At 17.9% G+C, this 17,151-nt stretch overlaps 2 protein-coding genes and 1 non-coding gene across 3 annotated transcripts; all 3 read right to left on the reverse strand.

Annotated features, from left to right (window-relative positions):
• Nucleotides 1-740: 740 nt before the first annotated feature.
• Nucleotides 741-2,575, reverse strand: LOC122711940 (phosphatidylinositol glycan anchor biosynthesis class U protein). Its single transcript, XM_043931183.1, has 4 exons — nt 2,278-2,575; nt 1,889-2,091; nt 1,109-1,814; nt 741-1,042 (listed from the first exon to the last, which is right to left on the reverse strand). The coding sequence occupies exons 1-4, from the start codon at nt 2,405-2,407 to the stop codon at nt 789-791; spliced, it is 1,293 nt and encodes a 430-aa protein (XP_043787118.1). The 5' UTR covers nt 2,408-2,575; the 3' UTR covers nt 741-788.
• A 981-nt stretch (nt 2,576-3,556) lies between these two features.
• On the reverse strand, nt 3,557-3,663 carry LOC122717761. Its single transcript, XR_006347245.1, has one exon. It is a non-coding gene; the product is annotated as a U6 spliceosomal RNA (small nuclear RNA).
• A 678-nt stretch (nt 3,664-4,341) lies between these two features.
• Nucleotides 4,342-6,930, reverse strand: LOC122711033 (WD repeat domain phosphoinositide-interacting protein 4-like). Its single transcript, XM_043929462.1, has 7 exons — nt 6,794-6,930; nt 6,113-6,380; nt 5,781-6,021; nt 5,447-5,595; nt 5,033-5,134; nt 4,847-4,965; nt 4,342-4,762 (listed from the first exon to the last, which is right to left on the reverse strand). The coding sequence occupies exons 1-7, from the start codon at nt 6,840-6,842 to the stop codon at nt 4,653-4,655; spliced, it is 1,038 nt and encodes a 345-aa protein (XP_043785397.1). The 5' UTR covers nt 6,843-6,930; the 3' UTR covers nt 4,342-4,652.
• Between the last annotated feature and the right edge of the window lie 10,221 nt (nt 6,931-17,151).

Genomic DNA, 17,151 nt, shown 5'->3' on the forward strand with positions numbered 1-17,151 from the left:
TTTTATATTCTATTTTTGCAATCCATGAATCATTCAGAAAAATTCGAATGTTTAAACTCGTCATGAATAGATACTAAGTGTAATGGTATTTGTTTTTTATATTGTGTTTATACAAAGAGTTAAGAAGTAATCATCGCATATTGTTACATGTATTTTACGAATGCACATGTGTAGATAGAATTCAATATAAATTAAATATTTTAAGTTTATTAAAATGAGGAAGTTAATCAATGAGAAGGAAGTTAATTAGCAGGTTCAGGCCTAATTGCTTGTATCTTTAATACAAATAATTAAAATATTCAAATTAAAATAAATATAAATAAATAAATAAATTTTTATTTTTTTAAAATTATATTATCATTATTTAAAATTATAATATAATATAATTTTTAAAAATTTTTTAAAATTATATTATCATTTTGCTATTAAACATTAAATTTTTTTTAAAATATAATAATTTATGAACATTTAATTTATAATCTGATGAAAACAAATTAACTTATTACCTCATTTATGAATATCTTTAAATATAATTAATCATTTAATAATTAATCATTTCATTATGATTAATATTCATCATTATTATTATGTTATATATCTTTAAGACATATATTATATTTATATTGACAATATAAAATCAATTTGATGGGACTAAAATTAATTCATTTGTATTTCTATGATAAAAAGAGTTTCTTATTTAGAAATGATTTGGTTAACAAGTTAAAGTAAAACCACATTTATAAAATTTCAATTAATAATTTTAATATCAAATTTTTTAAAATACAATTTTATTCTAAAAGAAGCTTTGTATTACTTCCATTAACATCCTTATTAATACCATGACGCACAGCAAATTCATGTTTTACACTTGCGAAAAGAATATCTGTTACTAAAAAAATTTGTGCTATAGCAAATGCTAATGTAACTCCAAAGTAAAAATTTGCATTAGCTGATCTGGAATAAATCCATTGATACCAAACAGTAGGTGCAAAAATTGTGCAAAATAGCATAAAACAACCTACAATAAATCCTTGTTGCGTATCTGTAAAAAAAAAATCACTTTTACAAATATTGTAATATTTTATATTTAAATAAGCAATATACTTACATTGAAACAAATGTTTCCAAAGTGGTAAAAGTGACATATAAAATCCAACATCTCCTATACAAGGATACGATTTAAATATAGCAATAATTGCTAAGTAAGAAAATGCTAGTAACATTGGATCATGTCGTAACCTCAATGCTAATGGTACTATATATAGTAAACTGACATTTATTTGAAAAGAAGCAATGAAAAGCCATCTAAAATGCTCAAATACTTCTGTAAAAAAGTACCAATATAGTCCAATATTTGGACGTAAATCAGGAACTGTTAAAATAAAACCAAATGTATTCCAAATAAATGACCAATTTCCCATAATATAATAGGAAATATAAAATAGACCAATTAATGTGCTTATAAATACTATAATAAAATTAAAAATATTCCTTTTTTGTTTTATACTATCAGAACGAGCAATATAAATAATTGCTGGTACTATAAGTGAAATAGGATAAAGTCCTTGTAATGTTAATAAAGAAATTGATAAAGAACTCCAAAATATAGAAGATTTTGTCATTGAAATTAATGCTATGGAATATAATAAATTTGTAAATACTGTTGTTGTATGTCCTACACAATTAAGTATTATATATGGATTAAATAGATATCCTGCTGAGACATACATTATTGAAGTATATATTATTGAAGCATTATTATGGCTTTTTGTCTTTTCATTACATAATTTTTCTTTTTCCTTTTTTTTAAAAACCTAGAATTAAAATATAATTCCAACAAAATAAAAATCATATTTTAAATATTTGATAATATTGAAATTTAACTAACCAATTCAGTTGCATATTGTTTTGCTGTAAGTCCAAGAAATAATGCTGTTAATAAATCAGTGAACACAAATAAACAAAATAATATTGACTGTGATAAATGTTGTTGTATGAAATTAAAAACATATAGTCCAATGGGTGTTTCATGAAATAAATCTCCTGTATAAGGATCAATGCCAAAGTTATATAAATAGACTCCTTCAGTTACTAAAAATTAATTAAAAGAATAATAATTGTTATCATAAATATACATATATGATATAATATGAATACACACACACATACACACACACACATATATATAATCTATGTAATTTGTAATAAAAATAATAAAAATTCACAATAAAAATTCTCTCAATCTTAATATTAAATATATTTGACATTTATTCTAACCTCTCTTCCAAGAATTCAATGCAGTAGAAACTTCCACACGATCACTAATGATTTTTTGATATTCAGAATTCATTAATAAAAATCTAATAATACCGGCTAATATAAAATTTGATAACCATTGTATCTTCATTTTATATTTAAATTATAAATCATTTACGTATGATATAACCGGTATTTAAAAAACAGACTATATATGTATTTGAATTAGTTTTTAAATTACTGTTTAATATAACTTATAAATATTTTATTAATAATATTTTTTCTTTTTGCTATAAGATTTCTTTTATTGCTATATGTTAAATATTACATAAAATTAAATTGATTACGATGAAATCATGACATATGAGCGGATTTTTTTTGTTTAATAAATCCATTTTTTTAACACAATTTGATGAAATAGTTATCAATATAATACTTATTTAAAAAAATTTCGAATACGAAATAAATAAAAAATTTAAAATATAATTCTAAAGATTAAAACAAATGAAGACATAAATTTTTGATATGTAGTGGTATATCCAATGAAATTTATTTTTCAAGTTATAAACAATTTATTTTTGCATTAAATAAAATTAGACAATAATCAATCACGATGAGACATGATTTTTTTATCTCTATTTCATTTAATGTTAAAATTAAATTCTTTATGTTTAAAAAAAAACTGATGATTTTTATATACAGATCCATATATTTATTTTAATTTTTAGAATCAGATCTTAAATTTTTTATTTACTTCGTATAAATATATTATATAAAAAATATTAAAAAATATATATACAAAATGAAATTTTTCTTATTCACATTTGAAAAATATTTAAATGTACATACATTAAGAAAATTTTTATATATGTTAATAATAATATTAAATAATATTGTAATAATATTAAGTAATAGAATATATTAAATATAAAAATAAATAACTTATAAATAAATAACAAAAGATAAATAAATAAAAATTAAATAAATTGAAAATATAAAAAAAAATAATTTGTATTAAAAAATTAAATATATAACAAAAATCAAATAGTATATTAATATACTAAAAACTTTTATTTCTTTAAAAAAAATTTGTTATGTTTTTCTTATTTATTTATTTCTATTTTTAAAAAATTATAGTTAATCTAAATAATTAAAGTATATATTAAAAATTTATATATATTTCATTTATTTATTTTTTTTAAATAATATTTTATAATTCTTTTAAGTTACGAGAAAATAGATTTATATTTCATTTAAACATTTAAATATTAAATTATATTTTTTACGTAAATATAAAATAAAAAATGTGGAACGCTTCACGATTTTGCGTGTCATCCTTGCGCAGGGGCCATGCTAATCTTCTCTGTATCGTTCCAATTTTAGTATATGTACTGCCGAAGCAAGTACGCTGTTAAATTTTTATTTCTCATATATAAAGGAATTAATAAATTTTCGACCACTAGTGAGAAAGGAATATTAATCCAGCCATCTAGTGGCGTATTAATGTAATATAATTTGAAGCTATTGTAAAAAAAATAATGGTATTTATCATTAAATTTCTTTTGAAAAAATTTTGAATTGAATATTTTAATTTTGCCATTTATGTTAGAAAATAATACTATAAAAAATAAGATATAATTTGTTTAAATTGAATATAATCTAATAACATCGTATTTCTTGGTTATTTTTAATATATATTTTTAATATAAAAATAATAAACATGAATAATTATAACATTTTATTCTTATTGTAAATAAAATGCAAATTATTCTTAATGCAAATTGTGATTCATAAGTATAAAATGAAAAATAAATTTTAATCAATTTATTTTTTAGCGATTAACAGGATGGAGATATGCAGCATTTATAGGTACATTTGTAGGAACTATAGGAATATTTTGTTATTTTACAATGATAAGTCCTATGATTAATCCAGAGCCATATAGTATGTATAAAATTTTGCTTATTAATTATAAAAATATATTTTTATTTTTTATATGTAAAATAAAAATTCCAGAAAGAATTCGAGAACAAGTGGCACAATCCCATAGTAAAACTTACAAAAATAGCAAAGAAATATAAATAAGAATATATATATTTGCAGAACTACAATTTTTACTATAATTTTAAAAAAAAACAAGTTAAAGATATAAAATTAATTTTTATTATATATTAAACATATGTTACTAAAATGTTAATGTATATAAAATAGACTGAAGAACATTCAGTATGTTATATTGAGAAATCAATAAATGTAGTGACTTGTACTCTTCTTATAATTATTTTCCTAATTATTTACAATACAGATATTGCTGCAAGAAGTTTCTTATTTAAAATGACTGGAAACTTTCTTACAGATATTCTAAAATATGTTCTAAATGTAATATACAGTTCATGTTAAAAGTCATCATGATCACAAACATCTAGGAAGACATCAAATGCTTCACGGTTACAATTTCCATCGGCAGTAAAAACATATTTATGAAATGTTCCATCCATACAAATTGCTAAAAATAAATAAAATAAAAAATTAGAATCAAATACATTATTATAAGTAATTTTAATATAATAATAGATATATTTTTTTATACCTATGACAGAACTTCTTGTACCAAATGCACATACGCAAGCACATTCTGGTGGTACTGTGAATGTAGCCAATGCCCATTGACTTTCAACGTAATTTCCCAAAAATCCCATTTTTGAAAAACTATGAATAAATCAATCATTAATTTTAATCATTAGAATTTATAAAAATTTATACTATATTTACATACGTCGATCTGCGATTTAATTGTGTGTCTTTTAATGCAAATATGTGTACTGTTCCTTTATCACTAGAAGCACATAAGAATTCCGAATCTCTACTAAATGTAATGCTGAAATATTATAATTTAAAATTATAATTCAAGACTGTAATATAAAAATAAAATATTTTTATATAAAATTCATTTGTTTATAATTTATTTATAATATTTATATATATTTATATTATTTATTTATATATATTTATTAAATATTATTATTTAAGTATTAAAATTTTATTTAAATTATTTATATTATATTTTTTTTATTACATATATATATATAACATATATGTTATATATATATATAACATATATAGTAATATTTAATTTATAATATTTAATATTATATATAATATATATATATATATTATATATAATATTTACCAATAAAGTGTTGCAGGATCAGCACCTCTTCTCAATTCCACTAACAAGTGTCTACGTATACTATCCCATACTCTAACTAATGTACCTTGAGTGGAAGCAGTTGCTATCATTGTTCCACTACTATTAACTGCAAGACAAGCTAATGCACCCTAATAACATATATAAAAAAAAATGTTTATACATAGAAAGAAATATTAAATCATAGTAATCCATATTTAATTATTTAATTCTTTAAATTAATTATTTAAATCTTTATGTAAACTTTATAAAAATTATCTTTATGAAATTATTTAAGTTTTTATTTATCTTATATAACATATCTTATAAAACATACTTGATGTGCTGCAAGAGTTGCAGGAGCACTAGAACTTCCTGCTTCTGTAGCACCAAGATCAATTAATTGTACACTACCCTGTTTATGGCCAGGGAAAGCAAGAAGTTGTTTTTGTGCAGTAGCTAATGTAGCAACTTCAATTAATCCCATTGGATTATCTCTGGTTTCTAAAGTCAATAATCTTCGTGTAGGCATAGGAAATGAGAAAACATGTATTTCTCGTTGAAGTGCTACTATCATTCTGTTTTGTAAAATTATTCTTACATAAATGAAATATTTATATTGACTATTATATTAACTAAAATAGAAATTGATATCATTAATGAACTTACTTATCTCTACGTAATCGTATAGCTTTAATAGGACTGGTAAATGTAACTTCCATTATAAATTTTTTAGATAAATCATCATAAATAAGTACTGTATTTTCTGCAAACTTTGGTCTTGTACCACCACCTACTATAGCAATGATGTTTGTTCTCCAAAGCATTTCTGCAATAGCTATACTTCCCATTATATCATTTTCCAAATGAGCTTTTTCCACTAATGGTTCTACATTGTATACTCTAAGACCAGATTCCATACAACATGTGAAACATCCTAAAAGAATATAAATTAAAAATAAAATATAAATTAAAAAATTATTATCAAATAATAAAAATAATTTAAGAAATAATAAAAATTATAATTAAAACTATTGTTATTTAAAATTTTAATAATCAAACTGAAAATCAATAATCAAATATTAATATATAATAATAAATAATATATAATATAAATAATAATATAACTATGCTATTAATAAAATAAATTTTTCTTTCACATTATTTTATTTTGTTTTTGTATTTTATATATATTTATATTTCTGATAAAATATAAATATTTTAATTTTAAAATTTTTAGTTTCCAAACAAAAAAAATATTAAATTTTATTAAGCAATTTATTTTAATTAAAAATAAATTCATTCTAGTTGTTAAAGATTTCAGAAAATAACATTAAGAATAATAATTACCTTGATCTTGATTAAATCGTAAACTAAGAATATTTTTTTCGCCAGCCATTTGATGTTACATTAAATTAAACAAATAAATATTTTTTCGATATAAATTTTTTTTAATGATGAATTTTATGTTTTTGTTTACATTTTTCTTTCACAATCAGCTGTGACACAATGTTTGGTACAATATTTATCATTCAGATATATATATATATATATATATATATACGTAACATAGAAATTAGGTTGATTTTCACTTTTCGAATGAATTAAATTTATTTATGAATAGAATAATACAAACAAGTATCTATATGTTGTATATAAATAATAAAAAATACAATGATTTCTATTTTTTTTTATTTAATGAATAAAAATATATAAAATATAATATTTAAATAAATTTGATAAAAAATATTTTATATTCTAGTGATTGCTACATAGATATTCGCCAGTAAGTTGCTGTGATCATAGGATATCATATATTTAATGTATATTTAATGTATTCTATAATGATATAAATAAATGGTATAAAATAATCATTGAAATAATTATTGAAACAATCAATAATAAAATAATTAGAAAAAAAAAGAATTGTTAAATTAAAAAAAGCATTTTTAACTTTATTATAATTAAAAATTATATTGATGAAATTAGAAGTATAATGATGAAAATATATAGTTTAAAAGTATAATTTGACTAATCTATTTATATTGCTTTATTATTTTGCTTATCATTATTTGTTTGTTTGATTTGTGATGTGATATTTTTGATTAATATTGTTTTTATTAATTTTTAATTTTTAATTAATTATTAATTTAATTAATACTTGTTTTGTAAACAATTAATTCATTGTTCCTTTTAAATTTTCTTTTTATCTTAATATATATATATATATATATATATATATATATATATGTGAAAAAATTATTACGATTTATTATATTTGTAATATTTGTTTTTGTGTCATATTTTTTGTTATATTGAAATTCACTTATTTTCATAATTTCATAATTCCACTTTTATAAGAATAACATAAAATTCCTAAATATATTTTATATTTTATATTTTGTATCAAATTTTTACGGAACAATTATAATCATTCTTATACATATTATTTTAATATCTATATATTTGAGATAAATTATTATGTCTTATTATATATAGTTAATATATTGTATTATATATTAATATATTATAATATATTAGTTATAATAGTTATTATAGTTTATTATATGATTTTCATTGTATGACATTGTTATTTTAGATTGATACGATATATATATAGAAATATATGAATCAAATTGAAGCAAAAATAATAAAGAAAATGTAACATTATTTGTAAGAAAAGGTAATTCAAAATGCTGGATACTTTATTAGAGATATATTTCAAGTAGCTATGTGAAACAAGTTACATATTTGTTTGTGAATAATTTTTTAATAAATTATATATTAATAATAAGTTATTTAATAAGTACAAACATGTATATAGAATTGTACAACAATGACGCATTAAATACAATTATATCCAAAATATATTTTGCTGAATTAAAAAAGTTAACAGTTAATTTATATTTTTATTCATCATGAGCTAATAAATGTTAAAGATATATATAATCTATTTAATTTCTCCAAATTCTCTTTTTTCTAATCTTATATATAACATATTATTTATCAAAATTATTTTATTTTGCACTCAATAATTGTAAATAATTGTAAATAATTGTAAATAAATCATTTTTTTTCTGAAATTATAATTTTCAATATATGTAAATACTATTTAAAATTGTATTATATAAAAATTATTATTATATAAAAGAATAAAATAAAAATTAATTTTTTTTATAAAGTATAAGTAAATTTTTTATATATGTTTTATATATATGGTATTATATATACATATAATACCAAAAAAAGCTGACAATTATACATCTTTTTTATGTTTTGATAATTTAATGACATCAAATACTATAATTGATCAATATATAAAAAAAAATATATCAATATATAAAAAATATATAAAAAATATTTAAAAAAATTTGTTTTTTCAAAAAACAANAAATATTTGATTTTTTGTTTAAATTGCTATTTAATTCAAAAAAACTAAACTAAAAAAACATAGTCATTAAATTATAATTGTTATAATAAATATTTTAATCTTATAATAAGTTCTTCAAAATATTTTCTGTTTTTTATATTATTAAATTTATTTAATAATTGAATCAAATATTAATATACGATTATAAATATTTTTTTATGATTTTTTGAATATTTATTTATTTATTTAAAAAAACTATTAGAATACAAAAATTTGCGAATATTTATTTAAAAAATTACAAGAATATGATGTCCAAAAAATAATTTTAATAATATTCTATTTAATAATCAATTTTTACTATCATAAGTTTGTGAAATACTGTAAATTTTATTTTTTTAACAATACGGATTGCGTAATAAAAATCATTATTCAAATTCGTTCTGAATTGTTTAATTAAATTGTTTTCCGAATATAAATATAAATATATAAATATATATATATATATATATATATATTTATATATATATTAAACTTTAATAAATTTTAATTTTATCGCGTGGTTATCATTCATAAACAGAAGTTGCTGAAATCAATATCAATTATTCTATTATTATTATTTTTACTGACATTTAATAATTGTCAATTGTCATCTGTGATAGTCATCTAACAGGATGTAATTGTATTCAAATTTGTTTACAAGTTCTCCTATTTAAACAAATTATAAATATATAAAATCATTAAAACAAAATCATTACAATTGTAATAATATATAAAATTATTTATAAAATATCACAATTTTATATTCACATTAATTTTGATTCCAAGGATTTCTAATATCAAAATTGTAATTTTTATAAATCGTTTATTAAAAGATATAAAAATATATTGTAATATCAGTTTGTTTTAATTTAATCGTAAAGATTTCTATTAGATATAACGATTCTATAATAAGTAATAGAAAAACAATACGGTACATTATTCCAAAGAAAGATTCATCATAAGCATTATTTCTCAAAATCGATGATATTTAAAAATCTAAAAATCCGCGCAATCATTTTGATGAAACACTTTTTTTTTCTCAATTTTTCAAAGCATTTTAAATTATGCAAGATATTTTATATCTAAGATTTTATATTTTATATTTCATATTTAATATTTTATACTTAATATTAATTACAATTATATCAATTTCAATTATAATAAATTAATTAATAATATAGTTTTAATATATTTAAATCTTATTATGCAATATTAATCGAATATGATCATAAAAATTTTAGTATAATATTTAAAAATTTTAATCCGAATAGAATCTGACATTATATTATGAATAGGTCATCAAGGGAAAGAATCTATTAGAAAAAGCTAACTGAAAGGAAAGTAACACGATTGCTACGCCATCTATCAGAATGCTTTAATATTATTATAAATATAAATAAATATTATTATAAATTCATTCTTATTTATGATCTATTCTCTTTCTTCAATGATTTTTTGACAATTTTATTTTCATTTTGAAAAATTTAAATTTCATAAATAATAACTCAGTTAAAATAAATATTTAATCTTTTTATATCAATATAATTTTCAAATTATTATTTTTTAAAAAATATAACTACTTATTTTATTATAGATACATTAAAATAAATATGTTTATTTTCTCTTTTAATAATTATTATTTTAAAATTTTTTAGAATATATTGTTATAATATTACAAATTTATTAATAACAAATGTTTTATACGAAGATTAAAAATTTTGATAACATAGATTTGATAAAATAGATATATTCCTGATCCAACTTTAGTCATTGAAATTATTAATGTAAAGGAGAAAATAGTAATATATCTATTAATATTTAAATCGGCATTGTATTTTATTTCTTTGATTATCGCTAAAGGATTAACAATATTTAAAGTTTTGATGAGTTTTATTTTAAATTTTATAATTTTATTTAAAAATAATGCATAAAAAGAACTGATTTTTTTAAAATTTTTAAAATTTTATTTATTAAATTATTTTTTAAATTATTACTATTAAATTATTATTTATCAACAACTAAATATTAGTTTCAATTAAAAAAAATTTTTTGAAATAATAACTATATTTGTTTTGTGTTTTCTTTGTGAATATTTTGTGAATATTTCTTTCTTTAAAGAAATTGTATATATTACTAGGCTGAAAAAATATTATTGCTTGCGATTAATTTGTTATTTTTTACAGATTAAGTATTCAGAGTTTCTTTGTTCTCGAAGAGGAAAGATAAAGCATAAAGGCCGAAAGACAGATAGCGACAAATCATAAAGAGAACAATTGAGCAATAATGTTAAAAAAATTTTTAACATTAAAAAAGAATAGAATGACATATTTTTTCACTTCATTAAAATGAAAAAAAATAAATTCAATACAATGAATATATAAATTCTCGAGTTGAAAATTCAAATGTAATTTTATAAAAATTTATAAAAATCGTAAAATTTAAAAACCTATAATTTTTAAATAAATATAAAACCAACAAAATGATGATTTTCCCTAATTTAACATGAATTATATTATATTTCAAATTGAACAAAATTCAAGATATCGGAGCCAAAAAATTATCAATTTGATATGTAATAATCCTTACATATATTTTATATGATTTGATAAAATATATATGTGTTAATAAAATACTTCAAAGAAAATAAACAAAAATTATTTTATGATAATAAATATTACATATATTTAAGTTCATATAGATTTCCTTTTTCTTGGTTTTATTTCTTCATTATTCATATTACATTTTTAAAACACCAAAACAGAAAAATGTTTATACGAAATTACAAAAAATTATTGCATTGCTGCATAATGTACTCTTATATTTATCATACATACATATATTTTCATATAATAGTAATTCTCAATTAGTTTTTCGCTCTCTATTATTTTCAATTAAAATATGATATCAGATTCTATAAATCTTATTTGATAATCCGATTTCAAACAGCGTATCGTAAAAACTTCCTTTTGAAAAAATGACATCACATTACTTCTACTTCCATTCTCTCTCTAATATCATTGCATCGTGCAATTACAAACAATATTTTTTTTATAAAATTATTTGTCTACAATCTATAATATGAGTAAGCTACGGTTATTATAAATTTTCAATTCATGATATCACATTCTCATGTGTAGTAAGGGAAAAACTAATTGAGAAGAGATTAACATGACGCATTGCTACATGTCCACGCATTAAGGTATGTTTTCATGTAATAATAAATGTCAAAATTTTCGTTATCATAACATCATACAATATATAATAATAAATTCAATGCTATTACAATATAATAACGACAAAAATTATAATATTTAATGTCATGATTATAAAAATCACAATTTAATATCGAATAAAAATGTATATGCATAAGCGTATAGCTATAGCAATCATATAATGTTACCCTTCTCTTCTTTAAAACTTAGCTTAGTATTATCAAATAAAAATGTGATGTCATATATTTAAAATTTAGAATTTTATCTGACAATCATGGAATGAATTTATTTCTTATACTAGTTCTTTTTTCAAAACAGCAATCTTAATCCTAGATTACTCTAGAATTTTGAATATATGTTTACATTTAATAAAATTCTTATATATCTTTACATTTTGAAATTGTATCTTATGTCAAACTTTAAATCAACTTTAATAATAATATATAATAGTGATAATTTATAATTAATAATAACAATAATAAACAGACAATATCTTTATCATAAATTAATATCAATTTTTTGATATATTTAATATCAATTTTAAATATATCAAAATCATATTTAAATTTTTTTTCCAAAACATTTATTGACATAAAAAGTTAAATTGAGTTAAAAAATATTTCTTAGATTTAAAAGATTAAGAATATGTAATATATCAAGTAAATTTAATAAAAATTAGAATTTTTTTTAAGAAAGAATAGGAGACATTTCAAATTGAAATTATTTGTATTTATTTGTAGAAATTAATTATTAAATGTCATTTACAAAATAATGTAATATATACATTTATTATAATTTAAATTATACTTTTATATATTTATTATATTTTTATATATCATATTTATATTAATTGAAAAGTTTAGAAATAATTCTAATAACAAATATATATCATAGAAATATTTAAGAACATTAGATCTTCTTTTTTTATATTTCTAAATAACATCCTCTTAATGATAATTTATTTTTAATTTGTTAATTTTAAAAAATATTTTTAAAAAAATATGATGAAAAAAAAAATATATTGATGATTATTCAAAATTTAATAAAAAAAAAGTAATTATTAAATGATATTCATTTTATTAATTTTTATTATGATATTTCATTTACATTTCATAAAATTTAATGTTTTAAATTAGATAATTAAAAAGATTAAATATTATTAATAGACAATGATATTAATTTTAAATTATTTTCTTTTTCTTTTTTTCTTATGGAAACTTTTTAAGTGGAAAGTTTAATTTATATTTGATATAATAATTATATATGAAATGCATAATATATAATTATTATATTTGTTTAGAAATAAAACTTATCTCTATAAAAAACAAAGAAATGTTTCTTTCAATATTAATTTGTTGTCATAATTTACAAGAAAATAAATTTATTTGATATTAATGACATACTTTTCAAACAATTTTTATAACAATACAATACAATAATTTTTTAGTAAAATTTATTATATATTACATATTTTATAATAATTTATTTATTAAAAAAAATTTTTTTTATTTCTGTATTTGTATGTAATATATATTCATATCACAACATATTTATTATTTTATTAATTACTCTAATTCTATGTACATTATATATATATATTTTATCATGATATTTATAGAATCTATAAATTAATATTTTTTAAAAGTAAAATTATTTCAAAAACAATATATGTAAACATATCATTATGATATTCTAATAATTATATTCTAATAAGAAATTATATAAAATATATGAAAAATATATAGAATATATAGAATATTTTATGTATTCTCTATTAATTAATAATAAATAAAAATTATTTTGATTATAATATACTGAATAATATTAATATATGAATCAATAATTTTGCATATATTGTTGAAATAATTTATTTTATGGATTTACAATTTATTATATACATATTTCTAGATATATTTACTTAATATATATTGATATATATTGATATATATTGTTAAATAGTTTCATCTCTGATTTGAAATATATATATATATATAGTTTGATTTAATATAATTATCTTGAATATCTTCGGAATTATGTTAGCTAGATAAATTTCTTTTTTAAAAATTAAAAATTAAAATTTAAAAATTGTTTAATATAAAAATGGTTATCATATAATCATATCAATCTTTTTGTAAGTAAAATCTATCAAATAGATGAAGATATGAAAATCATTTCTTTGTTTTTTTTTTATGGATAATATATAATGTTTTATTTCACTTGATATATATAATTATGTCTTTTAATAAATAATAATTTATAATAAGACGAATACTAACATTTATAATAAAACATTTATAATAAAAAAAATATTACAAATAAAATTAGTTAAAGTAATAAATGATTGCTTCATAAATATTTATATAGGATATATAAAGAAATAATATAAAAAAATATCATGACTATAATGTGATTCTATGATTACGATCTATAATTTATAATCTCTCGATCAATGAAGATTTATAAACAATTGTTATCGCAAAAATGATTTTTGATATAGATTTTCAAGATCAAAACTTTTTTATTGCATTATATAGTACTCGTTACAAGAAATAAAAATCGCAATAAATCATTCTTTTGAAAAATGAATCTAAAATTTCATAAATTATATTATTCAATAATGTACATAATATGCAATTAAATACATTATACATTAGTTCATTAATTTATGAAATATCTGAAAATTTAATGAAGAAAACAATTACGTCTAAACGAAATCTAAACAAAATATCAATTCAATTTGACTTTTCATTAATTTCATAAATTAACAATTTATTGACCAGAAATTAATATATATTTTTTATCATCACATTATATCATTCTACTACACATCAGAAAAGGGAAGATCATCATTGCTCTCATCGATAACAACTCGATAAATAGAAAAAAATTATATGCATAATGTTCAGTTAAATAATTATATAACTTAACAAGATTTTGCTGATGAATTATTATATAAATCGAATTGTAAACCACGCTTTTTTTTATTATTGCTAGAATTAAAGGAATGATAATATTTGAGTTAAAGAGTATTTTGCAAGGATATTTTAATGTTTGAGCAGGAATCATTGAGATTTATAATATTGAATTGACTTAAATCTAATATAAGTTTAACTATAAAATTTCTGAGGAAAAAGATCACATATCTAGGATAGATTTGTTTCTGATAATCTAAAATATTTTTTGAAGACTGATAAATTATCTATACATTATCTATATCATTGTATATAGTTATATAAAATCGTTCATATCATCAAATATAGTTATATACAATATCGCAATTCATTTAAATTTTAAAAAGTTAGTTCAAATATTATAAATCTCAATGATTCTTCCTTAAACAAATTAAATTAAAGTAAATAATAAATTGAAAACAAAACGTCCCAATTTTATCATTCTTTTGATTTTGGAAATAATACATATTTTAAAAAGCGTAGTTTATGTTCCAACTTGTGTAATTCATCAGCAAAAATTAGTTATGCGATTAACTGAATATAACACGTATACGATTTTTTTCTACTCACTGAGCTATCATCGAGCAATAATGATTTTTTTTTTAATGTTACTTCTTTTTCATTGTGATTTCTGATGTGTATTAGGATGATATAATGATCAAAATTGATCTGAAATTATTAATTTAATTATTGATTTAATTAATGAATTGTAAGGAATTGATATTTCTTCATATTATCATTATATAAGTTTTCACATATTTTAATTGCATATTATTTACATTGTGATAATTCAATAAAAATATAAAAATATTTAATAAAATAGTTTACAAAACTTTAGATTTGTTTTTTAAAAAAATGATTCGTTTGTGATTTTGTTTCTTGCAATAAATATTGATACAATAAAAAAAATGTTGACCTTAAAAATCTGTCAAGGTCATTTTTACGGCAAAAATTTTTTTATAAATCTTAATTTATCATTTTTATAAATTTTCAATAGTCGAGAGATATAGAATTACACTATGATGGCCATGATATTTATTTTTTATATATTTTATGTATTGTACATATTAAATTATGCTTATTTTAATATTTTTTGTCATTATAATTCTTATTGTAATAATTGCTTTATACAATGATTACTTGATACTAATATTATTATTATATTTGTCTTAACATGATGTTTGTTATTAACATTGTTATTGTTATAGAAACCGTTCAAAAATGATTCTATTGATGCTAATATTCAATATTTCAATATAAAATATGGCCATAAAAAAACAGAAATGACATCTCTTAAGCAATTTTATCTAAGAATCTAAAAAATTCGATATGACTATATGATAATTATTTTTATATTAAATAATTTTTACTCTGGCTATTATAATTCCAAATTGTTTAAAACAGTAATTCTAAATTATCTCATATAATTTAATTATTTATATGAAAAAATCTATTGCTATTAAATTTTTTGTTATATTTGATAAATACTATAAATTCTATAAATTTATAAATTATATAAACATATAATTTTATAAATATGAATCATTTCTAGCAAATAACGAAACTTTTAGAACATCACTATAATAATAATGATATCTTTACATTTATGTATATATATATTAATATATATTATAGTAATGAATTTATGATTGTAAGCAATATGTGTATAAAAATTAAATAAAATCTAGAATATTATAATAAAAAAATTATTTTCTATAATTATTATATAACATTTACTTAATTTAATATTAAAAATGAAGCATACAATTTGCTTATTTGATATTACTGTTATTTTGTTTTTACATCATTTTAATACAAATGCGATTATATTACAATTTAAAATTACAAGCTAATTACATTAATATGTATAATTCTGTGCAATAATTTTTAATTATTATACAGATAAATTTTTAAATATACAGAATATATTTAATTATAATGATGCAATTTAGATTTTTTATCAATTTTATTCCACTGTGCGTATTTTTATTATTTTAATTTAAATCTTTATTTTATTTGAATTCCACTTATTTATTATAAAAAATATTAACAATTTAAAATAATAAATAATAATAAATTATATTTGTTTTAAAAATTATTTTAAATAATTTGAATTTTATAATATATTATTTGAAT

This window comes from Apis laboriosa, unplaced genomic scaffold (genome assembly GCF_014066325.1).
Source record: "Apis laboriosa isolate Shangri-la unplaced genomic scaffold, ASM1406632v1 scaffold104_cov149, whole genome shotgun sequence".
In the NCBI taxonomy this organism is placed as follows: domain Eukaryota; kingdom Metazoa; phylum Arthropoda; class Insecta; order Hymenoptera; family Apidae; genus Apis; species Apis laboriosa.

Excerpts from the sequence above, each read along its gene's own strand:
- LOC122711940 (XM_043931183.1), bottom strand. The coding sequence starts at position 2,407 with ATGAAGATACAATGGTTATCAAATTTTATATTAGCCGGTATTATTAGA. Across the intron at positions 1,815-1,888 it reads AACAATATGCAACTGAATTG|GTTTTTAAAAAAAAGGAAAA; the intron begins GTTAGTTAAATT and ends TTTTAATTCTAG. Across the intron at positions 1,043-1,108 it reads TTGGAAACATTTGTTTCAAT|ATACGCAACAAGGATTTATT; the intron begins GTAAGTATATTG and ends TTTTTTTTACAG.
- LOC122711033 (XM_043929462.1), bottom strand. The coding sequence starts at position 6,842 with ATGGCTGGCGAAAAAAATATTCTTAGTTTACGATTTAATCAAGATCAA. Across the intron at positions 6,022-6,112 it reads ATACGATTACGTAGAGATAA|AATGATAGTAGCACTTCAAC; the intron begins GTAAGTTCATTA and ends TTTACAAAACAG. Across the intron at positions 5,135-5,446 it reads GATCCTGCAACACTTTATTG|CATTACATTTAGTAGAGATT; the intron begins GTAAATATTATA and ends ATAATATTTCAG.